This window comes from Brugia malayi (assembly GCF_000002995.4).
Source record: "Brugia malayi strain FR3 genome assembly, contig: Bm_031, whole genome shotgun sequence".
In the NCBI taxonomy this organism is placed as follows: Eukaryota; Metazoa; Nematoda; class Chromadorea; order Rhabditida; family Onchocercidae; genus Brugia; species Brugia malayi.
This window is the reverse complement of record NW_025062306.1, coordinates 7080-34734: the sequence shown is the minus strand read 5'-3', so window position 1 is coordinate 34734 and position 27655 is coordinate 7080. Positions and strand designations below refer to the sequence as shown.

At 30.5% G+C, this 27655-nt stretch overlaps 2 protein-coding genes across 2 annotated transcripts; one reads left to right on the top strand and one right to left on the bottom strand.

Moving 5' to 3' along the window:
* Positions 1-843: 843 nt before the first annotated feature.
* Positions 844-1714, top strand: Bm13346 (Uncharacterized protein; the record flags this gene model as incomplete). Its single annotated transcript, XM_043082926.1, has 2 exons — positions 844-846; positions 1613-1714. The coding sequence occupies 2 exons, from the start codon at positions 844-846 to the stop codon at positions 1712-1714; spliced, it is 105 nt and encodes a 34-aa protein (XP_042938860.1).
* Positions 1715-2551: 837 nt separating this feature from the next.
* On the bottom strand, positions 2552-12879 carry Bma-nhr-25.1 (Nuclear hormone receptor family member nhr-25, putative; the record flags this gene model as incomplete). The annotated part of the gene is made up of 11 exons (XM_001894382.1): positions 2552-2708; positions 3461-3593; positions 4034-4176; positions 4349-4464; positions 5159-5532; positions 5778-5933; positions 6316-6437; positions 6558-6711; positions 11366-11474; positions 11853-11885; positions 12745-12879. 11 exons carry the CDS (start codon positions 12877-12879, stop codon positions 2552-2554), a joined length of 1632 nt encoding a protein of 543 aa, XP_001894417.1.
* Positions 12880-27655: the final 14776 nt, after the last annotated feature.

The following is a 27655-nucleotide window of genomic DNA, read 5'->3' as shown; positions in this document are numbered from 1 at the left end:
ATAAATTCTCAATTTTTTTTAGACACTTCCGACTCATCAGACATTGTAAAACAAACTTACAGTATCTTAAGTTATCTCTCTTTAAATCTAGTTTTTTTTGGTTTATTGGCACATGTAATCTCACATCATAAATTCTCAATTCTCATGAACATTTCCGATTCTTCACATTTTTATCTTAGACACTCCCAATTACCACTCATATAAAATTCAATCCTAAAAAATTGCAATTATTATTTGTCTTTAAGGTCGATTACTACTCGGTTAACCAATTTCAATTTCTCCGGTCTTCTTTTATAAATTTCTTCTCCTTTTATTGCTCGGTTTATTAATATTACGTTCTAGAAAAATAAAGGTTTATTAATCTTCCTACTGTATTGCAACTATTCAATATTAACCAGACAATCTTTCACGACAATAGAATCATTTCATTAAAACTTACTAAAATTAATCTTCACTTCATTAAATTTATGGTCAATCCTTGTTATAACAAATCACTTTTGGGAATAAAGGATCGAGCAGAAACATCTTTGGATGAGTGGAATAAAAGCTTATCACATTTTAGAAGCTGTCATGTTTAAGATAAAAAACTTCTTCAATAACCAACTAAATTTCTTAAGAAGTTGAAAGAAAGCTGAGAAAATATTTTGAAAATGAAAGAGTTCCATTCTTCAAACAGAGCTATTACACTTAACCTTCATAAAATTTGCAATCTTGTTCTATTTTTCTCTTTTTATCAATTTTTAATTACTATTTTTAATTTTAGAAAACCTTATTCAAGAAACAAACGTTTTACCGACAACAAGTACTAAAGCGACGTTTGCGTACGAATCATAACTAATTATAATGGTTCGTTTGCTGTTGGATAAGATTTTCTAAACTGTTGTCTTTAATTTCCTTAAAGATTACCACTGGTTGCCAAATATCATCAGTCAATATTTGATTGGTATTATAACACATTGCATTTATTCATTTAGTATTCATTTACGCTAATTTTTCTCAATAATCATTTTCAAGCAATGTAGAATATTGTTTGGAAAAAAATCACTCGACGAGTTCTCAAAACTGCAAAAATACTTAGATAATATGATCGAGTTTTAGAAAATTAACTAGTTTTGTGTGACATCAGCTACAAAATGTTGCATCTCAATTAGTTTAAAAAAGTAAAAAATTTTTTTAAAATATTTTTTAAAAATATCTCACTTAAATTTCAACTCGTTTTGCATTCTAAGCTAATTTCCTGGTATTATTAGTGCACTAAAACATCTTGCAACTAAAAGGTGCTATATTATCAATATGTGTGGAAAAAATTACCAGAATATCAATAAAATCGAAATTTAGTTGTATTTCACTTCATCAATGATTTGTTTTCTCCAATGATATTAAAAGGCCAGAAATAAAAATGCAGAGCTAGAAGTAACAACAGCAGCGAAATACCAGCAATGTAAATAATTACGGATAGCAATCAAAGTAATAGCTGGCATTTAAACCAAAATTACATACATTTATAGACAATAATTTAAAAAAATTGGATTCTTGCTAAATCTGAGTCAACATCTTCTCTTTGTCTTCCTTGAGTCATTAATAAAGCTAAAAAATCGAAGAGGATTTGCAGAAGATGGTATTTGTTATAAAGGAAAACAACAACAGTAATAACAATGAAGAAAGTGGCGGAATGTATGCAGTATGCAGGAACAACACTGGTAGGCATGAATGACGTGATCACAAATCAGGAAGGACACGATATATTACAAACTACAAGATTTCGACAAAAAATCATGTTATTCATAAAATGTTGAATATAAAAAATAGAAGGGGTAAAAAGTGTAGATTGTCATTATTCCTATTTATTCCTATGTTTTTATAGCCTTTTCAAAATCTTTTAATTAAAGCAAAAGTTAGGACGCATTTTTTAGGATTCTTGTAAAAATAAGGAACAAAATTTATGGAAATAGGGACACTGATATCAAACAACATTAATACTATAAAAATGAAAAAGCCCATAAACTGGAATAATACTGAATGAGTTATTCAAACAGGAAATAAATTTTAAAAATGCTAAACGAAATGCTAGCCCGGATGAATTTACCTGGACAAAGCCTTTAACGCTCGTGCTTGAATTGATTTAAAGTAGAACTGAATGAAACAAAACCGACCAATAAAAATTTTAACTGGAACAAAATGAATGAAATACGATAAGTTGGATTAAATTGCTGCTTCTTTTATATTTTGTGGATTTTCTTTGATTGCATCCACGGCGACTCCCTGCTAATTTACTGCGGAATTGCCGCACCCGAGTTTCTGACGAGATCAGTTGTACGCACTTTATTAGATGGGTGAGGAGGTGATAAATGCTTTTGATTTATGCAAATTTGTAGAAATTGAAAAGATAACGTACAAGAAGCATTGATTAATGAAAAAAATTTGGTTAAAACAAGTTTTTGCCTTTTGGAATTTCTGGGGGGAAAGCTTTTTGATAAAAAAAATCATAATTTAGAGGAAGCGATTTGGAAGGCTGGGAAAGACAAGTGCGCACATTTGATTTAATTTTTAATTATGCATATTGTTGCGGTGATGATAGTATTGATGATGGCGGTTGCTGAGATACTAAATGATGTTCTTTGCATGTTAACATCTCTTTCAGCAAATTTTCTTCCATTTCCACTGTCGAATATTTGCTGAGCAAATGAGCTGCCTGACGTGCAAGAAGTCTGAAACTTTTAAAAATTTCAATTGAAAATAAATTTGTTACAAGGCTGAACAGAGAAGAGGGAGATTTTTATAAAACATTTAGAGGTAATGTGCAATACCATCACAGAAATTATTTTTAGTGCATTTCAGAAGAGCTTCTAACAATGAATGATTTTTCAGTGATTCAAATAAGGTTCAGAGATATATTAATTTATTTACTGATTTGAGATATGAAGAATTTGTCATAAGAATAATACAGATCGTTCTTTTTCTCTTTTCTAAAGCCCTGTAGTAATATGTGAAAAGTGCATAACGATGGTAGTCGAGCTTTCAATCACTTCAACAATATCGTAGGTAATTGCTGGTTTTGGCAATGTCGAAAATAATCGGCACCGCGCTACTAATTAGAGAGGACAAAGGGCAATGCAGCTCGTCGTACTCAAGTAAAGTAGTGCTCGAATATCGCAAAAATTCAAGTACTTTTAGCACTATATATCGCTTTCTTCAGGTACTGTAGTGAGTGCTTTATTTTCAAAAGCACAGAAATAATCCTCCTTCACAATCTTGAGAAGCAAATGTGGTGTTCATCGTAAAATCTACTCTCTTACGACTATATAAGCAAGCATTTTTTAGCGATTTATAAAATTATATCATGCCATATTTATACTGAATTTCATTCAGGAAACAATTCCTTAATCATTGATGACAGAAAGAATATGACTGTCTTAACTTTCTTGAAATTCTATTTTTTATTTTTCCTGAATACACTTACTTCAATTCCTCATAAACAATGTATAAAGGATGATCGGTAGCATTGGGAACGGAACGATATACTGCCCACGCTGTGAGTACCGATGCGTGAACTTGAGCTGTCAAAGCGCAGTTGTTTACTGCACTTCGTTCACCTGTAATTTGCATATCTCTGTATTTAATCTATAGTTGTAGTAGGACGTTTCTATACAATATGCAAGCATGACAAGAATGCACACAAAAAAAATTGCAAAACTTGCTTCATATGAAGTCAAGACAGAAAACAGAGATATTATTTCTACTTATATGAGCAATCTCGAGTGATTTGACGGCTAAGGAACTGAATTCTTCATTATCTGGAATAGTGAGCTTAAGCTGAAACATATGACTGCTGCTAGTTCTTAACCTCAATTATGGTAAATTATCCACTCAAAATCAGTATCTAAAATTAGAATATTATTAATCAATAGAGATATTTTTTGCCTCTACCGTATATTTCGTAAATGTAACCCGAAAGTACACAGTGGCGCTCTTTAATGATCTTTGATAGAAAATGAATTGGTTGTTTCACATCCAATAAGAGTTGAAAGTAAACCTCGATCTTCGAAGAGTGTTAGCACTTTAAATGCTGCATAATCACAGCGATCGAAATTCAGTGACTGTAATTTACTGCATGATTCATTGAACCTCGGTGCCAATGTATTAAAACCCATTAAACAAATGGTTGACATAAGTAATCTATAAAAATTTACTACAACAGTGTGAAGTTTCCATCACCATTACTATTTCCAGAGGTGAATTTAGTTTTTTAAATTGGAAAAGCTTGGCAGAACTCCTTTCAACCTTTTCAAATACCATCAAATTTAGAGTAAGCTTATATTAATATTTGCAATATTGAATGAAAACTAACGGACTATTGCCAAATTGTATAGAAATGGGCAAATGGCAGTAGAGAATATGAAATGTGAAATCAAGAACGTGAATTGGTGCCCAAGATGCATAAATTAATGCTATTTGATTATCGACCTGAAAAATGGTTCATTTTAAAGGTCAGTTCTGTGCTATATTATGGAACGCGTTTTAAAACAATGCTTCAACCGAATTTTTTTGCAGATGAACTATTACTAGCATTAAAATTCTTGTTCTTTTGGTCGAAATGAACTTCTGAAGCTAATGTTTTTTGAAATGTTGTCATCAAAATATTTTTAAAATACAATTTTGAAAGATAATTCAAAATTCCTATTCAGTAAGCAAAAATCCTTTGGAACCTCTTGGAAATAATTTTAACTTTTTAAAAAAATCATTGCCTTCATCCAAACCACCTTTTGTTTTTAGGACTACGATAGAAAATAACAACAAAAACACAATAGCTTTGAAGAACTGTAATCTGGTTTTTTTTTGATTTCATATCAAAAAATATTCAAATTCGTAGTGCATGCTTTTTCGCATACGGTGATAATGATGCGATATGGGAACCATATAAGCGTATTAGAAAGCAGTAAAATCAATACAATAAAGAATCAGTCTAGTTTCAATGCTTCTATAAAATTAAGCGTTGTTTTGCTATGATTCAGTTTGTAGTAAAACTATATAATATTATTGGCTGATCAGAATGTGCAAAATAACTGGCTACCAAAAATTTATTAAAATTTTGATTTTATTGAGTTTTGATTCGCAACTGTTTCAATTTTTTGACAAATTTTAATTTCATTGAACATACCGGTAACTGCTCAAAATACGGTGCATTTTTAGCCCACATAACAATTGAATTGAGACTTTCTTCGATAACCGATTTGCAGAACTGGAATGCGTCTCGAGTTTTGTCACCTTTACCTAATAAATGCATAAGGAGATTCGGGTCCATCAGAGATTCTGTACACTTGCACAAAAGGGCCGTTTTTGGAGCATAAAAGACACTGTCGCTAGTTTTTTCGGTAGGTAACGGGCATATGGGAAGTAGTGGTGAGGAACTATCTGTTGTAGTACCAAGTGCAGGAGTACCTGCTGCAACCGCTATCGGTGCCATTGCTGTATAAGACGATGCTGGTGGACAGAATGATGAATAATCAGTAGAAATCGAAGGTTGTGAAAAACCTAAAATTTTTAAAGTGAAGTTCAAACACAAGTTCATTTATGAAAACAAACTAAAATATATAGATTGCAAAATTTCCTGAATCATAATTTTCATTTTAAACATCCTTTTTACATAAAACCCATAAAAATTCGCGATAATCATATTCTGAAAGTCAGATTGGAAGATAAAGCCTTTTCTAAGGCATGAATCTAATTAAATTTTTATTTAAATTAAATTTACAAAAGGCTAGAAATGAAACACCCACTGGCTTCGGTATAACCATCAAAAGGCTCTGGTTTAACACATGAATAGATGGGAAAAGATGAGCTACGCAATAACGGGTCGTCGATCGATGAACCCAGTAAAACAGCTAAATTATCACAATTTGGCAAATATGCACTCGGTCGTGGCATCACACAATCTATAAATATTTAAAGTAATGAAACTTAGACAAATTTTAAAGCAAGTGATAAAATCTAGAAATTCTCATGACTTCTTTTGTTGAAACAAAGAATTAAAATCTCATCTCAAAAAAAAAAAACAAAAGTGATCACTCTGAATTACTTTAAAATGAGGATAATTTTACTAGACTTTAATAGAAAGGATAAAAGAAGAAAACTGATAATCTGTGCAAATGGAAGTATTTCATTCATTCCATCACAACTAATATACCATTTTTAACATGAATCTATGGAATCGAAACTGTTTAAACTTATGTTGAATTATGTGTTTCCTGAAGCTTGAGTGCTGCAATGATTTTCTATCTTTTGTAACTGAAGAATTTGCGAAGTTCAAAAGCTTACTAGGCTGCGTACTGCTCGAAAGCGTCGTCGATTGTATTAATGCATCATAATCGTTTTTGAACTTTTCAGGTCCACCTGTGTCGAAATACTGTGCATGTACAGTAGCTAATCCAGTTGGTGCACTTCAAAAAGAAAGCAAAAATTTAGGAGAAAATGTAAGAATATTTGCTCAGTTATACGATAACAAAATACTAAAACTTCATAGTGACCAACCAAAAAGTTCGAAAAGTATAAAAACAAACCTGCTAGAAACTTGTTGTTCAGTAGTATTTTGATTGAAAAAATTGTGCATTCCGTTCGCCCGTAACGCTATACGTTGCATTCGTTGTGCACGATCACGTTTATAATATGAACCAAACTTATTGCGGCCACCACGCATACGGTCTTCACGAACTGCTGTAAATCATTTTTGTTCAATATAGCTAAGATTTCAAATTCGTTTTACAAAACATGAATATTTTTATATCTGTTCGGTTTACTAATACTTTCATTTCAAAAGAATAATCAACTAAAAATCAACTGAAAGAATCGATAACGCCAGTATTACGCTTTCAGGTGTAAATATCACCCAATATTATGCTTTCAGGTGTTATTTGCACTATTTACTGTTTGTTACAATTAGCGTATATTCTCTAAGAATCGGTTTTTCACAAAGGTAAAATTACATGTCGAAAAGTGTCATCTATGTGCAGCCATTTGTCGTATGAAAATAGAGGAGCCGAAAAGGACATCCTGAGGTCAATCTATTGTTTCGTCTTGTATATGGTTGGGTGGACAATAAGCTGAGCTTTGTTTTCATTCACTTTACAACTCTGTCCTCATCCTTGCATTCATAATAATGGCACTAGTGGCAGTCCAGCGGTAATGATAATAGCTATACAACTAGATCCCTTTAATTTATTCCATAAAACTCTTTTTCTATCCAAATTTTTTATGATCACCTTTCCTTGCATTCATTTCCCACATAAATTACCTTCATCTCTTATCCTTGAGATCGGATCATGGTGAACTAGCACTCATTTCTCGTTCTAGTAATTAACGCATGTATTTTGTTGATCATCTTTTTGTTCTATATCTCTTTTCCCAAAACTCTTTTCATCCTTTATGTGAGAAAAGAGTTAGGTTTTTACTACTATCTTATAATGATGAGTTTCCTGCAGTTCAACGGAACAGCAGCAATTAAAAGGACATTTCTTGGCCAAGAGATTTTTAAGAATGGTCTTTTTTGTAGGTAATAGAAGAGATGACCAAAGGTGGTGGTGTATTTAAGAAGTGAATGTGAATTAACTGTATAGTTAATCATTTGTTCATCCAAAGCATTTTTGAAAGTGTGACATATAGTGCTCTGCACTTATGCATATATATAATTTGAAATTTGATAGAATGCATATATGTAACTGATAAAAAAGATATAAAATTTGAGATTTGATTTTATATATAAGGAAGATATGCATATATATATATATATCTTTTTTTCATTGTAGGTCAAGCTTAATATAAATTTAAAATTTTGGTAGGCTGACGTAATGCGTCATTCAGTAGTCATACAATAAATATTAGTCCCTCATCCTTTCAATCGATAATGAAAATCTTCAGGTTGATTGAAAAACCTGTTTTTTTCAATTGTTCCTTGAAAATCAGTCAACGAACCTCCCCAAGAAAGCACTTCTCATAGAAAGGAGAGAGAAAAAAAATCCCTATCCCTGAATTAGCAGCTACAAAGAATGTCGGGTGAGAAGAAAAGCGAAATAATTTCTATTTTTTCCCGAAAAAAGAAAGAATCGAGCAAAACTGGCAATTTTTGGGAAAAGGAAGGAGGCAAAGAAAAAAAATTGTCAAAAAAATGTAATTATTTTTTCCGGAAAAAACCACTTCCCTCCAGAAAAAATGACACCACTACGATTAAATAATCCATTTATTTCTAACAGTTTGGATGTTATCATTGAAAATCTATTAGGCAAAAAAAAAAAAAAAAAAAAAAAAAAAAATTAAAAAAAAAAAAAAAAAAAAAATTCAAAAAAAAAAATTCATGGTTGAAAAAAAGAAACGATGAAATCAATCTCTTCTGGATCTTTCAATATTATTACAATAATAAATAAATTTAGCTGAACAATAAAAAGGTAATAAAAAGGACGCGGTAAGTACAGTGAGTGATGGATTATGCAAATTAAAACAGTCTGTAGGGAGAAAGGTATGGTTATTAGAAAAGGAAACCATTGTTACATACTATGTTTTACATTATAGAAATGATGCATTAATGATTGTGACCTGACGTAGGATTGATTGATAAGAGGTAAGAGAGAGATATGTTTTTTAAATTTAGTACTCATAACTAATTAGATAACACGAGATTGAAGTTTTATTCCATGAATTTCCCAGGATTTGAAAATTCTATGCATTATATTTGTAAAAAATTCGTTTTCGGAAATCAAAAAAAGACAAAGTTTGAAACAGCAAATGAAGAGCCGAAATGTACTACTTTAAAAGCAGTACGAAAAATATTTATTTTAGATAGAAACAAATATATATGCAACATGAATATCTAAATGAATGTATTACATACATGATGTTCCTTAAATCCTTATACAGCCAATACAGTTTCGACAAGACTAATTGTAATTAGACAGGAAAATAACTGATTAATTCAATAATTCCAGTTTTATTAATGGGTGAATATGCAAACTTGTTAGCTTTTTTTAAACTTGTCAGAATTTAATTGACTATACTCAAGAATCATATTTTCATGAACTTCTGAACATTAAATAAAAATTTCAGTTCTTTCATGATTGCACTACATGTTATTTAATTTGCAACGGTTTCAATGCTACTTATGTTATCATTATTTTCACAACCGAGTTAGATAACCATGATGTCATAGTTCTTTTGGGTTTATTTGAGGCCAGGAGTTTTACCAGCTTATCTAACAGATGAAATATCTGTGAGTTGAGATTTTGTATTTATTAGTTTATTATTGTTTAAAATCTCTTCATCGTATTTCAACTTTTTCCCTTTCGTTTTTTAACCTTTATTGGTTCCGTTTGTAAAGAGTGATGGCAGTGGGATGGAAATCATTTAGAACTTTTCAAAATCGATCATAGTGTCTCTGTTTGGGAAGTAAAAGTGTATGTTGTGTGATGTGAGTAGAGGAACATCATCCATGCCATGGATCACATTTTTTGAAACACTTTTTGTGCTCCCCTTTTCTATATTATTCAAACATTCTTATACCCACCACCCCCTATTGTCGATAGCGACAATTTCATTTTCGAAATACATGTGTGTGCACAGAAAACCGGTCATCATTATCCAGCCAACCTGCTAGTAACCATCATATTTATCGGCCGCTGTTGTCAGCCATAACCTTCTGAAGGTTTTGATATTGATTGAATCACTAAAACGAAATTTTGAACACTGCTGTTAATCTCGAAATTTTCTAAGTTAAATTTCGGATTCCTAAGGAAATTTCTGAGTTAAAAATTTTGAAGTTTTGAGAAATCAAAGTTATAATTTTTATTTTTTGCCAATTTTTTTAAATAGTCTTTTTGAATAAAGATGATAAAATTTCTCATAGTCATTTCTTTTAAGTCTTTCAAACAGAAATTTGGAGTCTATCAAGCTATATTTTATTTCTTTGAAAATATCTTAGCTGTAGTTTTTTTTGTCTAACCTTTCTTAAAGACAAAGAGGAAATGAAGAACATGCTTGCTTGTTAAGTGATTGCTTACTACATTATTAAAATTTTTGAAAATTAGTGATTTGAATGTTTTGAATAGATAAATTCTGTTTAATATGAGGCAGAGATTTCGGCTTGATTCAGAAAAAAGGCGCGCGCGCCAATCATTTCTACTGCTCAGTTTCACATTCTTTATGTTACTCTAAGTTCTATTTGAATACTTCCAGTTTCAAATTGATGGGCAAATTTTTAGTTGCACTATCTGCAACCACTAACCAATTCGTATGTTACAGTGCTGCCTTTCAAAAAAATACATGTAAGTAGATTTGAAATTTTTACAGGAGTATGATAAACGGCAATCCTAGAATGACACTGATATGATTGGATTTTGTGATTGAAAATGGATGTAATTAATTTGGGAAAAAATTTCGTTTATGTAAGAAGTTCTTCCGATGCTGTTATCATAAAGAAGAGAAAATTCAAACAGCTGGCAATAATTAGAAAGAAATTTAATTCCCAATCTTTGCGGAAGCTGCTTTAAAATATATATATATAGCGTTCAAAAATTGTGGGTCACTTTTTCAACTGTGTCACTTACTTTAGCAATAAATATATAAGGCGATTATTAAATTTTATGTTTTCTTTTCTATCTATAGAGCACATCTGTAGTTTATTTACATTGCAATTACCTTAGTTCATTTCAATAATTTGAGGGCTAAGTGATAATGTTAAAGTTCCCCAATTCTTGTAAAGATAATGTACGCAGTGATATTTCGCACCATATTACAGTAATACAATTGGAGTGCGCTGAACTCTGAAGTGTGTAAACAAAAAGCTGTCATTCACATATATCTACAAGATATAAATGGTACGGTATACATTAGTCATTATTGCGATAAGCAGAGAGAGAATATTATACCGCATGAAAAAATGCTTCGTTAATTCAACAGCCTACTATTTCTTTCTTTTTAAGAAATGAAAATGATCCTTGGAACCCTTGGAAGTTACTCCTTGGAAGGGATAAATTCATTCAATGAAAAATATAATAAGGAAAGTGTAACTCGATGCTCTAATATGTGTCCAAGAGCAAAAACAATTATTTCATCCATCCATCATTGCATTCATTATAGAATTTCTAAATAATATAGCTCAAAAAGTATTGCATGGATCTACATCGAAATAGAAACTCAGAAGTTTTGCTCGGCTAAATAAATTAAAGCAGTATTTTCAAAGTTTCACTCAATTCATAAAAAAATAAAAAAAAAAAATGCGAACAAAACTGGACAAATTTGTTGAATAACTCTGCACTTATGAAGTTTAAGCTTAGAAAACATGAAGGAAGTTTTTGAAAATTGCTCTATTTAGCTGATTACTAACCATCAATTTTCATCCCACGCTGTATACATTTTTGGAATCGACAATGGGGACATCGTTTTCGACATGATTTGTCTATAGCGCAATTTTGATCCGCTGAACATTGATATGACTGAAGTCAAATTTTTGAGAGTATATGCTTGGAAACTAGACATTTCGAAATTTCTGTAACTATAGTTAAACATAATTCAACAACAGAGTTTGATAATTTCTAAAAATAAGAAATATTCTTCAAATTAGAAAAAAATCATCATGAAGATAACATGCAAATGCAAATACATGCAAATAAATAGTTATTTATATATAATTTATAAGATTCTCATCTGGAAGCATAAAGAATGAAATATTTTCTTTTGCCTAAAAGCGCTAATTTTATCTATTGCGCAGTTGTGATCCGCTGAGCATTGATATAAATAAAATCAAATTCTCGGCAAAAAAGATTTTTTCAAGTTTAATGTTAAATAATTCTGAAAAACGAATGAAAACAAACTTTTTTGTTTTGCACTGTTCGCTTAAAGAAGCCCTGAAAATTGAAGCTTATTTCCAAAAAAAAAAATATAATAAACGAAAATTTGGAATTTTAGGCATGGAATACTTAGAATACAAAAATATTTAGCTGTGATAAAACAAATGATGCTCTATGAAGAGCGATTTTCAACAAAAAGGATTTTTTTTTTTCAAATTTATTTGAAGCAAAATGATCAATAGATGACATTTATGACTTGCAATTGTTTGGCAAGTAAATGTCACTAATAATAAGCTCACCAAAAATTATGCGAAGAAGCAAAAATCTGAAAATTAATTCAACTCCAATGTAGTGAATTTATAAAAAAAAAAAAAAAAAAAAAGACGGAAAACTTAAAAGCGCCCCGAAAGCGATTATGGCGCTACTGAATTATGCATAAATAAAAATAGTTTTATGATTGAACTTTCTTTTAGATTTCAGAAATGTGAGAAAGTTTGAAATATTTCAAGTAGCATGCAAAAAATAAAATTTCATATAAAAACGCTATAACATTATAAGAATATCGAACGAGCATAGAAACAGGGCTTGCTGATTAACCATTGGTCGAAAAGAAGCATTGTTGCTTTTACACATGCTGTCATAATGGTTTTGAATTCGACTACTGTATTATGCAAGAATTAATAATTACTATTGAAAGTCTTAATAGTATTAAGTTTGTAAATTGAGAACAGACAATGAATATGCTTCATTAAGCTAGTGCTACTTAGAAAACGTGGAAGGATGCTATAGCTTAATTAAGTTTTTTGGAACAATCATCTAAGCCTATGTTATAATTATATAACAGCAATAGAACAATTCATGAAATGATTATGGTAGCATAAAATCATTTGGAGAAATTTTAAATTATTACGCGAACCTTGCATGATTCGCAGGTAAGCAGTCCGTAATGATACCCGGATACGCGATCCCCGCAAACCGGACAGTTTTCATACTCGATTTGCGGCTTATAGTTCAGATCGTCCAGCTTCAAGGTCGTTTCAATGCCAACCATGATGGCAATTGTTGCCGATGATTCGCTCGGCGCTCCGGTCTTCGTTGTCACTCTTCTGATTTTGTGTTGTCCTTGCTACTAACAGACAAATATACACATAGTGATGGTTGTAGTAGACAGTGGCCTGTATTTTTATGACAGGTGAGCTGCTATTATTGCAAGCAACCACATCGAGTAGTGAAAGCAATTGCAGTATGGACTGGTAAACCAGCAAAGCATTTCACGAATTATTATTACGATCTCATCTGAGGTATCCAGGAAGTCGAACCAGCAGCTAGCAACAAATCGCATCACATGCAACGACTCACCATCCTGCAAAAGTGGATGGTACTTGATGCATGCCGTCGTATCAAGCAACAGCGAACGGGCATACAGAGACAAACAAAAGTACATACCGGACCTGACGCATGTACCTCCTTCAGTTAAGCTGCTACATCACTATTACTCATCCATACCTTCTTGCAGTTAATAGACAAGTGGAAAGAGGTGGAGGTGGGTTGGGACGAAGCTGTAATGCAACTCAGAGATCACCGTATTGGTGAACAGAAATGTCACCAGATTGTGACAGTTATGCTTAAAAAGAGAAGAGCTAGTTAAATGACTTTAAGACAATTGCAATCACCAGGTAGCATCAGCACTGCCATGGTCGAGAATTCTTTTCATCCATTGGAGATCAAATTGAAAGGAAAGAGAAATGCATAATACACGCATACAAATGTTTGGTGCGTATGAGTGAGCACATTAATGTCATCTATTTCAATCAAAACTTTCAACACGGATAGCTTTAGCGATCAGATTTTGTCAAAAGATAGGTAGATAGATGTATGTGTGGGTAGCTGAAAAGATGGATGGATAGCGAAAGAAAAGAAAACGGAAGAGGAACTAATAATGATAGTAATAAACTCGTCGGAGAATTACATAGGATAGGAGAAGATGGGAAGAGTGATGGGTTACTCTTGCTTGTGGTAGTGAACTGTCACTATAACCATGTCCCAAATACTTCGTCGATTTCTACCAGAAAAAGTAGGACAGTTGGTGTTTGGTGACACTGATGGAGACAACAATGACGAGGAAATATGAATGACAATGTCATCCGGTCGTTCCCAAACGGAATAGATTCATGGCCTTCTATAATAGCAACCAAAAATTTGTTACTGAGTTTTGCAGGAAATGTATGGCAACCCTTGGATCCTATATCAACTGAGAGAACTTATTTCAGATATGAAATTTGCAAGAAAAATGGATAACTTTTTAAAAAAGTTATAAAATTGCTAGGAATAAAGTGGTGGGAATCTTTAATATTAAAAATGCAATGCAAAGATAAAGTAAAGAAAGAAGAGTGAAAAAATTTTATGCAAATATAGGTAATGGACTTTCAAAGCAAATAAAACCTCGATTGAGCCGTAAATTTTTTGTCCTCTATAAGCGAAGAGAAAGGAAGATTGGAATGAAGAACAAACTTTCGACCTCGAAAAGACGAAGAATAGATAGGCAAAGCTTCATGTGTCCGTATATATCGAGGCCAAGGTTCACTAACCTTCGCAGCGTCCAACTTTCCTTTTTCCGGCCTTCAGTTCAGTCACTGCATGATCGGCAACTCGACGATATCAACACTGTCTTTAGTATAGCTTGCTCACTAATCATTTATACGTTCATTTGGGACAGCGTTTCCTTGCACTATAATCATATTTTCCTTCGTAATCACTTCACAAATACTTGGAATGACTTCAAAAATTAATTGAAACCATCATAAAATTAAGCAGCTGCGCTGACAATGATGGTTAAGGTTATTGTCTAACCAACAGAATCTCTTACTTTTATTTCTCGTATTCTCTGGTCTTTTTTCAAAATTGAGTTTTTTTCTTTCATTTTTCTGTAGATTGTTTGCAATATCATTTATATAGCTAAAAGCTCTTGAAATGTGAATTTTTGTGAGAAATGCAAAACTAATTTTGGCTGATTTAAATAGTAAAACTTTAGTTGATTTTTCAGTTTATAAATTCCAATTTTAATTTATCAAAGAGCTGTTTTTCTTTCGTATGTGGGTTCTTAATTTTATTATTGGACGGAAATAAAAGTTTTTTATAATTCACTTGTTGAATGGTTGACAAGAGGTTGAATTCCCGCATCGGTACGAAAGATTAAGTGCGAATCAATAAATGAATTTTTAATAAAAATGAGTATAGTACATAAAAGAGGCAAAAAATTATACATTTTGGAGAAACCTTCATTGGCTTTCAACTATCTCGCAAAGTTCGTTCAGTCTGAATCCTATGAAATCCTATCAGCCAATCAGTTGCTCTCAGTTTTTTGCATCCTCAGTGGTCAAATTATACATATGCGTTTATTATGATGAGTATCATATCTTCTCTTCAATATAAAGAATGATTTCTTGGAATTGAAATATCTACAGTTTAAAATTTCCTCCGAAAAAATAATCCTTATGATTTTGTACCATGAAAAATTGATTAATCTTAGTCATGGAAAAATCTAATTTTTTAGTGAGATATGAATCAAGAAAGAAGAGCCTTTTTTTTTATTTTTATTATGCTGTGTTTTGTTTCCTTATCAGTTAGGACCATCCTTGGATTGCGTACGTTTAGTAAAAGAAGGTATGGAAAAGAAAAGAAGAAAAAAGAAATAGGAAGATTAACAGTGATGATAAAAGTGCTCTCTCAAACTCATTGTCAAACTGTTTTCTTACAAAAGACTCAACTCTTTAAGAAAGTCAGCTTATCTGTAGGACACTTATGTAATTTCTCACATTAATAATAAGGAAGAGTTGAAATTTTAAATCATTGACATTTCTCTTGAAACTCTAGGATAATAAAATTGAATATCACTTGAATGTGCCAACTAAAAACATTTTGCTAGTTTTTATTACCGAAGCAAATTAGAAACTTAATAGTCAGTCAAATAATTACGACAATTACTGATCTCCAGAAAGCGATTTAGGAAAATATAGGGTTAAATAAAAAAATGATGAATAACCTTTTTTAAAATATTAGAAATGTGTAAATAAGAAGTGCCAGTTCAACCCCTATTTTTTTCTACTTGATTCAGTTTTTGAAATAAATATTCGTTGACTGTTATCATCTTAGGATCAGCGATGATCCATTTTTAGAACTGCGCAACGATAGGATTACTATTACTGCATTACTTATCCATTACTGCCTGCATAATTGCTTTTCACATATTTGACGATTTTCAATTTAAAGCTATTTTAAAGCTCTTTATATTAAAAATAAAATTGAAAGTAAATTCAAAAGAGCAAAACAAAAATTTAAGCATAGAATTAATTTCACACATGCAACATATCCAAAAAAATCCATTTGTACAAATTCTTGCTTACCGAACTCTAATTATTATGAATGTTTAAAAAGGCAAAACACAAAATGAATAATTCTTCCAGAAGCTTGAAAGTTGAGACACTTTTTAAAAAAAGGTAATTTAATAAAACAAAATTTCTATCAATTGGGACGTTGTGACGATAAGATCGTTGCTCGACAAATTCATTTTGTAAATCGATCAGCAAAAATATGTGTCTATTCTTCATAGCACATTATCATCAGAGCCACTTGTGAGGTAATTTAAAAAATAAGAACCTGAAGTTTGTTGAATTTAATATATTCTACTCTACTTCATATTGCTGGAATTTCGCTTGCAGTAATATCAATGCATTTGCTTACATGTATAGTGCGAAGGATTTTGCTGTCGATCACGAATATTTGCTCGCATCTGCTAATATTATTTATGTATCTGCATACGGGTAAGATAAGATCCTTTGTTAATAATAATCGCAAGAGATAATTCATTGTCAAAAGATGTTTTCGACCTCAAATGGCTTCTTACACAACCATGCGAAATAAAGCTCTATAATTCAATCATCAACTATAACTTAAATTAGCTAATCGAAACTAACAATTTTCGGACTGTATTAGTGATTGCAACTTATGTTTGTCTATATACTTCAATAACGAATCTGAAAGATTGAATGGATCCTAGATGAAAAGTGAAAGTAACTAAAGTATTTTAAATTAAATAACTTAAAATCATAAATTTTGAAATGATTGGTAAAATAACAAAAATGAAGAATTTCCGAATGACTATTTATAAAGAAGTTTTAATAAACTTCTGGGTTTGTTAAAATTTTTTGAAGTTCAAAATATTTTTATTTTTTATCAAGCAAAATTATTTATTTTTTAGGTCGGGCTCTCATAATATTGGTCCACAAATTTGGGAACAAAAACAATGTGGTTTAGTTGTATGACAAACCAAAGAAATGTTAAATTCACTTGAAAAAATCGATAATTATTAATGATAGATAAGAAGAAATGATAATGTTAGCAATCATATCTGTAATGCATACACTGAACTCAGCAAGTAAACTAGCCTTGTTAACACAATATCTCTCTGTTTTAGCACACGATATCTTTATACATACAAATTTGCACATCTATTCTTTTTGAAACATTCCGCAGCTTAAAGAAAAGTTATTATAATTATAAATTCACTTATGAATCACTTTAAGTTACCGCTTTGACTGAATTTGATGTTTTTATAGATATTAGAAATGCGAGATTAACTCTCTTATTCGAGTTAATTTTATAACAGAATATTAGAATTGTTGTTAGAGTCAGAGACGTGTTGATAACAGCTGTCAATGAGTATATACGATAAACATAGAAATTATAACGAGCATCTATCTTTAATGATTAATTTTAGTAGTTAAAAACAATGCAACGAATTAAATGTTTTCTTTGTAAATGGGAATTTGAGAGAATGTCACATTATCACATTAGTGAGCGTGAATAAATTAGCGATACGAAGGTGGAGTAAGTTCTCTATCAATTTTAACAAGATAAGTAAGTTTACACTTTCGATTTTGTTCTCTTGATAAGACAATTTAAATTTTGAAATTCAGGATTTAAATTCATGATCAGTATTTCCTGCAAAAAATAATGGTTTCCATACAACATTTACCATTGTTTTTATCAGAATGTTCACTAATTTATCATCATTACATTAGCTTTATCAAAATGTTTACGAAGTTATTATTATTACACTTTTAGCTATTCCTTTAAATAAACGTTTGAAGTGTTTAATTTGTGAAAAAATATAAATGAATGAAACCACTACTAATTTCTTCAATGCTAATTGAAAACGAAAATATCTTAGTGTTTGTGTATTACCAGTGAATTCATTTCATCAACTAAAAGGAGAACGTTGCTAATCTTTGTACTTTTAAATAACATAATTTGCAATGAGCAACAAACAGAGTTCATTTTTTTGCTTTTTGATTCCGATTGTTTGCATCTGGATACAGCACCATGAGGAAGATTAATGAATCGACCTATTAATATGTTATAACCATTGGAAATTCAACAGAAAGAAGATGCGAAGAACAAATCAAAAATATCGAAAGATACAATAAATGGAAACGAGAGGAACCCATAGCTAAACGAACTAGAAGTGCTACAAAACAAAACCAAACTTCAACAGCACTTATTGCGGTCCTATTTCTGTATTCATCAAGTATTATAGAATTGGAAGCTTCAGGGAAAATGGACGTCGTCTTCACAATTTTATTCGAACAATGGATTGAAATTTTCACTGATTCGCATTCTATAGCGGTGTAATTAAGTGATGTTCCCCCGTAGGTAGTGATATTACGTAGTTATCTTTTAACTTATTACGTAGTTATTTTAACTTTTAACTTAATACATATCTAACCTTTTTCTTTAGAGAAAAACGATTTGTTTCTGGAATTGTAAATTAGCTACAAAATAGTTTGTAATTATAGAACTGGCACGTACTGGTTGGTCTGATCTTGTAAAGAGAGTTGAAAAATGCATTTCAAATACATTACTGGCAGTGAGCTTGGCATAAGGCATTCGATGTCGAATATATTTGATTCTTTTGCTGTTGGCAGTCATACGTACATATGACGAATGTGAAGATTATGTGCCCATAATTTTATACTTTCTCTTGATGAACTGAACGCCAACATTTCACCCACCTATAATATAGTTTTCAATGATTTGGAAAACTAAAAATGATATATGTAAATTTATTGCATAATGTACCCTTTTAACATTACTGATTGCCCATACAAACGAATTTTTTAAAAAGAAATGAAAGAAAACAAACTTGTACAGTATGTTTGCAATAACAAGAGGATGTGCTGCGAATCGAATTAATTGTAACATACTGATTATATTCAGCTTTCACTGACAGAAAATAAACAATAATTGAACCTAACGCTGATGATGGTAGAAAATGCATAATGATTTCTAGCCATTGATATTGGTAACATAAAATTACTGGGAAAGTATTTTAATACGAATTCATTCAAATAAAACTTAAAATTAATAAAATAAACTTAAAAGGCAGCTATAAATTATTTTTAAATTGTAAAAAATCTTATAGTATCACAATCAATAATTCAAATAAATCATTCTAAAAATCATTGTCAAAACTTTGATTTTACTTAAGAATACAATACTAATCATTAATCTCTTACTTTAAATTCATCATAATATTTTATTATATTCACGCCAATTCTCTACATACATAAATAAATCTTAATAAACAGAATGGGGTCATTACTTTTATCAGAATTAACTCCTGACTTCCTTTGCTTCCAAATCAACTAAATTCCCTCTATATCTTAAATTTATTATTATTGCTCAGGTTATTAATATTGCACGTTTTATAGGGATAAATTTATGATAATTTCACTATATAAATATTCGCGTAAAAGGAAGGCATTGTTTGTTTGATCTAAGAACAACTACTTTTGATTCCAAAAACGGCTTATTCTACTATTGAAGTAAGTCTTCCAAATTCTTAACCAATGACAGCTTTTTACGAAAACACTAAACTACTATATGAGGGTAAGAAATACGAAAACACTAGACTGCTATATGAGGATATATGAAAAGTTTTTTTTTACTTTGAAGCTTTTGTCTTTAGCAGGTTTTTTTTTTTAATCTATTACATACATTTTGCTTATTCATATTGCTTGCTATAAGGAGATTAATAAGACGCTATTATTTTGTATCATCAATAAGGCGGCATTGATTTTCACCAAGAGCCAAAAAGGGAGGCATTGTTTGTTTGATCTAAGAACGAAGATAGGTCAACGAGTATTCCCTCTTGATAAGTTTGTGATATAACTACAATTCGTCTCTGTCAAATTATTGTATTATTGTTTCTGCTAATTAAGAATTATTATACTCCTTCATTATTCCACAAATTTACACATCATCCAGCAATTTTTTCCGAAATCAACAACGTCTCCCAAAATAATATTTTTAAATTTTCAAATAATATTTTTAAATTTCAAATTTTACGACCAAATTTGGTGATACAAGCCGGGAACAGGTTGAATTACAATGGCCTTTATTATTATTGAAAGTGTCAAACCTGTAATTCTGTAAAGGACCGTCTAGAAAGATTATTGAATGAGATAAATGCTATAGATATCCAATAGTCAGAAACAACTTTACCGAATCACGAATTAACGAAACCAAAGATGGACTCACAGACGAAAAAATTCTTCGACTAAAAATGTGGATGGACTCTATAGAGGCATTAAATAAGTAGTGGATAAAATATGCCTAAAAATCCAAAACGAAAAAGGAAGATGAGGAAAACTACGCATAAATAGCTAACGGGAGAGCAAAATATTCTACAACTTCTAAAGCACGAAGCAAAGGAGACCATCATCACATTGACTATGTACAAAAAAGAAATTAATAATGAAATCAAACAAATAATTTCTAAATCGCCGATAACGGAGTCAAAAATGCCAAGCTCTTATTACAACATCAAACCCTCTCAGCTATCTCTTCCCACTTTCGATGGAGAACTGCAACAATGGATAGAGTTTTGGAGTGGATTCAATGCAACTGTACATTCCCAAATATCCCACAAATCAAAAAAATGAATTATTTAATTTCCTGCCTTAAAGGTCTGCAGCATTACAATCAGTAAAAGGCTTTGATGTTGCCTAAGAAAATTATGAAATTGTGCGCTGAATATTGACCAAAAAATATGGAGACTAGTTGATAATAATGAAATTACTATACAATGAATCGTTTAGTTTGATTGACTACAGTTAATCAGTAAAAGGCTTTGATATTGCCTCACTACAGTCAATCAAACTGAACGATAAGGAATGGATCGAAACTGTTGAAGAAATGGAAAGAATTTTTCGACAGTTAGAAATGCTAGGAGAGAACCAGGAACCAAAAGAACATTCCAGCAATGAGAATACAATCGAGAGTAGACTATTTCGATGGATACTCGACAAAATGTATTATCAAAAAACGGTTCCATGGATAATAATTTTGAAATTAAAAAAAATCCTCCGGAACCTAATCAACATGAACAAACAAGAAATCAGTTCTCCTTTACTCTTACGGAAAGGAAATCACCTTACACAAGAAAGAGAATCCAAGAAATCATAATAAAATTTTTGCATTGACCACTATTCACAGTGATGGTGAGATTTCTCACTCATCATTTCTCAATAAAAATTAGTGAAACCAAAGACAAAGAAGATCGTGCATATTTTATGGTAAAAACCCCTGGGACAGTAAATGTCAAACATATTTGTCAGTGGATTTTCGACTTAAACGCCCAAAAGAAATAAAAAGATGTATTATTTGGATGAAATCAACTTACCAAAGCAAAGAATACAACAGAAAGCTAAGATGTTTCTACTGCAAAGATTCTCACAATAGTGCTCTATACAATAAAAAATTCTCGACACATGTGATCAAAACAACATATCCAAACAAGAACCCAGCAAAAGAAAAAATCCATAAAATGGAGGACTATTCAACCAAGATAAGATAATAATGTTGCAAACAAGTACAATTACGAAAATAGAAGATATGGAAAACTACTATTATGTAAAAAATAACTGTCCTTAATCTTTATTCATACCATAGAGAAACAGCATTAGTATTATTTAATGTAGATTTGCAACTATCCTTTGTATCTAAAAAACTAGTAAATCGATCAGGATTAATTGAAACTGAAAAATACGAAATGAGGCTAACTCCATTTGAAACTAGAAAACCCACACCTTGTCTTGTTGCTCAAATACAACTTAACATACTAAGAGAAAGAAAACGATAAAAATATATGCCAACGTATCGATTACCTTACTAAACAATTTGCACAATTGAAAGTAGTTAGTATACTAATAGGAACACAATTTAAAAACTTAAAGAGCTATTGGAAGCAATCTGACATATTAATTGGAGTAGATTACTTCTTCAAATTCGTGAAATTAAACAAAATTCAAGAACAAAAATTTTGAATTCCTACTATTACAAACTAAGGTGGAACGATGATTATTGGAAATGGAGAACTTATGCATTATGATATTTGAAATTTAGATTTGGTGGACCTGCAAGTTCCGAGTTGCATTATTGTTTGACCTGCCAAAATGAATTTCAAGGAATGAAACATAAACGGAAAATTTAGCTAAAAATTTAGCTAAGGGCATTTTTAACATTGGAGGAACAGCTAAAGCGATTGAAAAATAATATACCATTCCTTACCTATAGTTATTACATGCCACCGAATGTTATTGCGAATGCTCGGATTGACAAATGGAGGGCATTTGTTGAAGAAAATGAATTTGGTAAGTTTAAGTTTTCCAGCATTACATTTCAAATTCCATCTCGACATAAAATTTTTACGAATGTAAAAATAAGTAACAATAACCGCATAAACTGGCATTGGCTAAATCTGATTGAAATCCATTTTATGAATTGGTTTCGTACTGAAATCTCTCTAAATCGTTTATTATATTTTTAGAAACTACATTTTAGAATTACTATTATTTCTGAATGCACTACTGTTATTTTTTGTTTCCAATCAAAGTTTCTGTAGTTTCAGAAATGTTCTTTCAGAGCCACCGGGATCTATTGATAACAACATCAGGTTTGTAGCAGTAATACGTGTGATGCAAAACTGCATTTACGGCCTTCACAATATGTGCAGTATCTCGTGAAGCTTGGTTATTTCTCCAATCAATATACGGCGGTGGACCTGAAGTAAATTTACTTTTTCCAGTGGTTGGAGTCATCACTGAAACGAACCGATTATGCTCCGTGTACGACACTGCCTTTTTTTTTTGATTTTATGAATCTTGCCGAATTTTGTTAATTTCCAAATGTTATATATGAAATTGGTTAAAATTTACTATTTTTAAAGGTTTAGAGAGACTTCAGGGTACGAAACCAATAAATTTTAATTTAAATTTTAACTAATTAATTTTAACTAATTTCATATATAATCCATATATAAATTTTGCTTGAGGCGCTGTCTTTTTGTTTCATATTTAAGTTTTCCTTTGCGTTTTAGCTGCTATGCATTCCGGAGGATCTTTGGAAAGTCTGCAAAAATTGATTGCAAAAGTTAACGAAAAGATTGTGGAAACTTTGTAAAGTTTGAAAAGAAGAAATGCAGGGGGTATGCCGTTGTCGTCACATTCATGAGTTATTGAAATAACTGAAACAAGTAACATTAATCCTACATCACTTTGCGAATGGCATTATTTGTTCGTAAAAAAAGATTAATTTTCTGAAAATATTTGTAATTTGTGCATTTTGCTTTCTTGAAATTCACTTCTAAAAATATTCAATGTCATATTATAGTAGTGATTAGGCCTATTGAGAAATTTGTCATTGAGAATTTGTTAAAGAAAAATTTTCGTTTTAATTTCTGCTTTATGAAGAAGATACTAGTTCCTTCTCATCCATTTTCCGTACTTCTTAAGTGCTCATATTTTTCTTCATCGTAGTCGGTAAGGGTCAGTTGATTTCTCTGTCTATTTATACGTTTTTTAATTTTATGTTTGATAAAAAAAAAAACTTTTCAATATTCAGATGTCTACTGAGGCAATCAAAAATGATACTGAGATAATTGCTAACATTACAGTAACTTTCTGAATATAAATTAGTACAGATTTACTAAGTAATTTAATCTATTATGGTATTTTTAATTTCCATCTTTTCGGGCAGAAAAAAGTGCGGCTTCATGTTAGCAGATCAGAAAGTTGACATTTTACTTATTAGCAAATACAAAGTGCAAGATTATGTGATAGCAATTATTTATGAATTTTTATTTCTCTTCCTTATTTGTAATTTCATTTATTCATTCAAAACGATAAAAAATTGGCAGGCGTTTTTCTTACAAAATCTATAAAATTAGCTGTAAGTCATCCTTTCGTGTGACAATAGAACAAATGAACAACTGAATAAGCAACTTAGTATTAAGTTTGAGGTCTGATCAGCTTCAGGTTACTTTTAAGTAGTATGATTTAGTGATAAGTGATAATAGCAGTGCGTGCAGTATGATTTAGTTATGGTAGCAGTGCACACTTATACTGCTACTGGCCTTAAATTCTTAAAAAGATATTAAATATTAATGCGTCCTTTCAGCTACGATACGTTTCTTTATATTAAGTACCGTTAATATCTGCTGAATAATTACGTTGCATGAAGAAATAGAGTCTCTTTGAAATTGCACTATGTTTTGAAGTTCATTATGTTGAAGCTCAAACTGCAAACTGCAAATTGGAATGGATGAAGGAGTATTATATGCAAATGAGAAAGTTTATTAGTTTATAAAAATTCATCAATCTTTAATGCTATAAATTTTCTGGAATTCTTAATAAAAGTTATTTTATATATTTGTAATTCTATAGAGTGACCAATCATTGGTACACTCTAGGAGTGCACAATGGTCGAGATTAATCTAATCCAGAAGAAGATCTAACTAAATTCTCTCCTAATGTCACATATTTCTATGACCGATTACCAAAATTGTTAATTAAATCGCTGAGAAAAAATACAATTTCAATATCTTAACTAAATTAACTAATTTTAACTAAATTTAAATTTTAACTAAATTTTAACTAAATTTAAAAGGCATTTAGATGCAATGAAAATAGTTTATTTACATCCCGGAGATGTAATTGGTGACTGGACTGTTTTGGACAAAATTGGCGAAGGTGGAGCTGTTTACTTGGTAAATTATGTTAATTGGTATCATTGATAGCGACTAACTCAGAAATCTTTGAACTATCTTAATTAATAGTATCGCCTGTAGATCAGGACAGTAATTAATTAAGAAATTACAGGTAAAAGATAGTAAGGGAAACGAATACCCATGAAAATGTGCATTGCGTCGTTTTTTTTTTTTCTTTTTTTTATCAACAGATTAAGTTAATTTTTAATAAAACAATGATATTTTCAAAGTAATTCGGTAACTAGCATTGTTGACAAGAAAGAAAAAAAAAGTTAAATGTAAATAATAAATATAGCTATTCATACAATTGCTAAATTCTCGACCATCATTCTTAATTCAATAATAGAAAATTATGGACCACAGTGGTATAAAGGTGTTGAAAGCAGAATACTATGTTTTGACATTATTAAAGAAAGCAAAAGCACACATTTTTGTGACATTTTGGATAGCGGCGAAAACAAATATTTGGTGATGACACTAGTTGGACTATCTCTCACAGTAAATAAATTTTCACTTAAAAAAAAAAATTGGCTAAATATATCAACAATAAGAAGATGTTAACAAAACTGAAAAAAAAAAGTATAAATTCGAGTTATTTTTGAATTATAAGATCTGAGAAAACATGATCCAACAAAAAAATATCGAAATTTTCTATGGGTTGCGCACTTTCTGTAGATGTGAAAAGTTTGGAAGCAATTAAAGAACTTCATAACATCGGGTAAACATATATTACTATCATAGAAAATTTTAAAGCTTTAAGAATATCTAAATTTTAAAAATTAAATGATTAGTGCAAGATGTACTTATATAAAGTTATTGTACATTAAGATATTTGTATCGTGATATCAAATCCGCTAATTTTGCAATTGGTCGTAAAAATCTATTTCAAATTTATTTACTCGATTTTGGCATGTGTCGTAAATATCTTAAGAATCAATCGTATATGCGTAATCCACGAATCTGCTGGTTTCCCTGGTACTCTCAAGTAGTACAATAAAATAATTTTCCTAATTTTATCAAGGTGTTGATTTTAACTTTTGAAAATCAAGAAAATTCGAAAGATTATTTTTCTGATTGATTTATTAAAAAATTTAGCATGCAGCTAAGTTAATCGCAATGACTGGTTTTAAATTTATTCAAATAGTTGTAGTTAAATCGAGTTTATTTAAATTCAAATCCAATTAAATTTAGATTCCATTTTTTTACAGATATGCATCGATAAGCAGTCATATATCACATGAGGAGTGCAGAAAAGATGATCTAGAAAGTTGGCTGTATCAGCAAGTTTGTAGTCTCTTTTCTCTCTTTCCTAAATATTTCGAGCTCACACTTATAAAGCCAATATTCACGAATGAAAATGACACAGTTACCTACTGCTATGGGCATTCTTTTCCTCATATCAAAATATTTTCAGTATTATCTTTATCAGAAAAAAATTAAATAGTGAAGTTCAATTCGTTCAAAAGCAATCACAAATTCGAATTCTTTTTTCTTTCTAATTGATCTAATAATCGATTATGATATTTATTATTCCAGTTCCTCTATTTTACACTAATATTATGACTAATTTTACGGTGGAAATAACAGTTGGTTATTTACCGTGGAAAAATATGCAAGACAAGGAGAAGTGGGCCGATGTAAACAACTCTGTCGTAAAGATGAATACATTAAAGAATTGTTTGGTGGTTGTTCAAGAGAATGCATCTCAATTATGCGACTTATCGATTTCATTAGTTATATTTTATTTTTTCTTATCAAGATTCCTCATATCAAGATAATAAAAACAGAAAGATAATAAATCATATATATATTCTATGCAATAGTTATTATTTATTTTTACATATTATTCAAAACTAGAATACAATAAAATAACAAACTTATTGCGTGATACATTACGCAATAACGATATGTCAGAATATCTACATGCTTGAAAGAAGTATCTCGAACCATCAAAAAACATCAAAGGAACAGCTTTTTAAACATCTTACCCAACTTTTTTTTAGACAACTGTGAATAAAATTTATATTTAATTGTAGAATATAAATATTGTAATAAGCGATACAATATTAAAATATGTTTATTAGATGGTAATAATGGTTTAAAAATTCCTCCTACTTATTTTTTTGTACTCCAATCAATCAAAAGCCATTTGGAATTAGCAGAAAATTTTGTATAAAATATCCCTTATTAATTTTTAAATGTTATTGTATAAAATATCTCTTATTATTTTTTAAATGTTAACATATGAAACTTATCATATCTTGCTCAATTTCCTCAATTTCCTTTTTTGTCTAAAAAAAAGAACGAAATTTTTATTTCTTTTTTTTTTTAACAAATGTAACAAACTATCGTTGTCATACAAAAACGATCTCTCAACTTCTCCATTCTATGAATACATTCAATAAAACATCGCTATCACTAGTTGCTGTCTGTCTATTCATACAGCGTAAATTATAAACTAATTATTCAATAACAATAAACATAAATGAACAAACATAAATGAAATTCATGGATGTATGACACCTAGACCGTTATTCACAATTTATGGATATAAGATAGACCGTTATCACAATTTATGGATGTATGATACTCAGACCGTTATTCACAATTTATGGATATAAGATAGACCGTTATCACAATTCATGGACGTATGATAGTGAGACCGTTATCACAATTCATGGATGTATACTCAGATCGTTATCACAATTCATGGATGTATGAT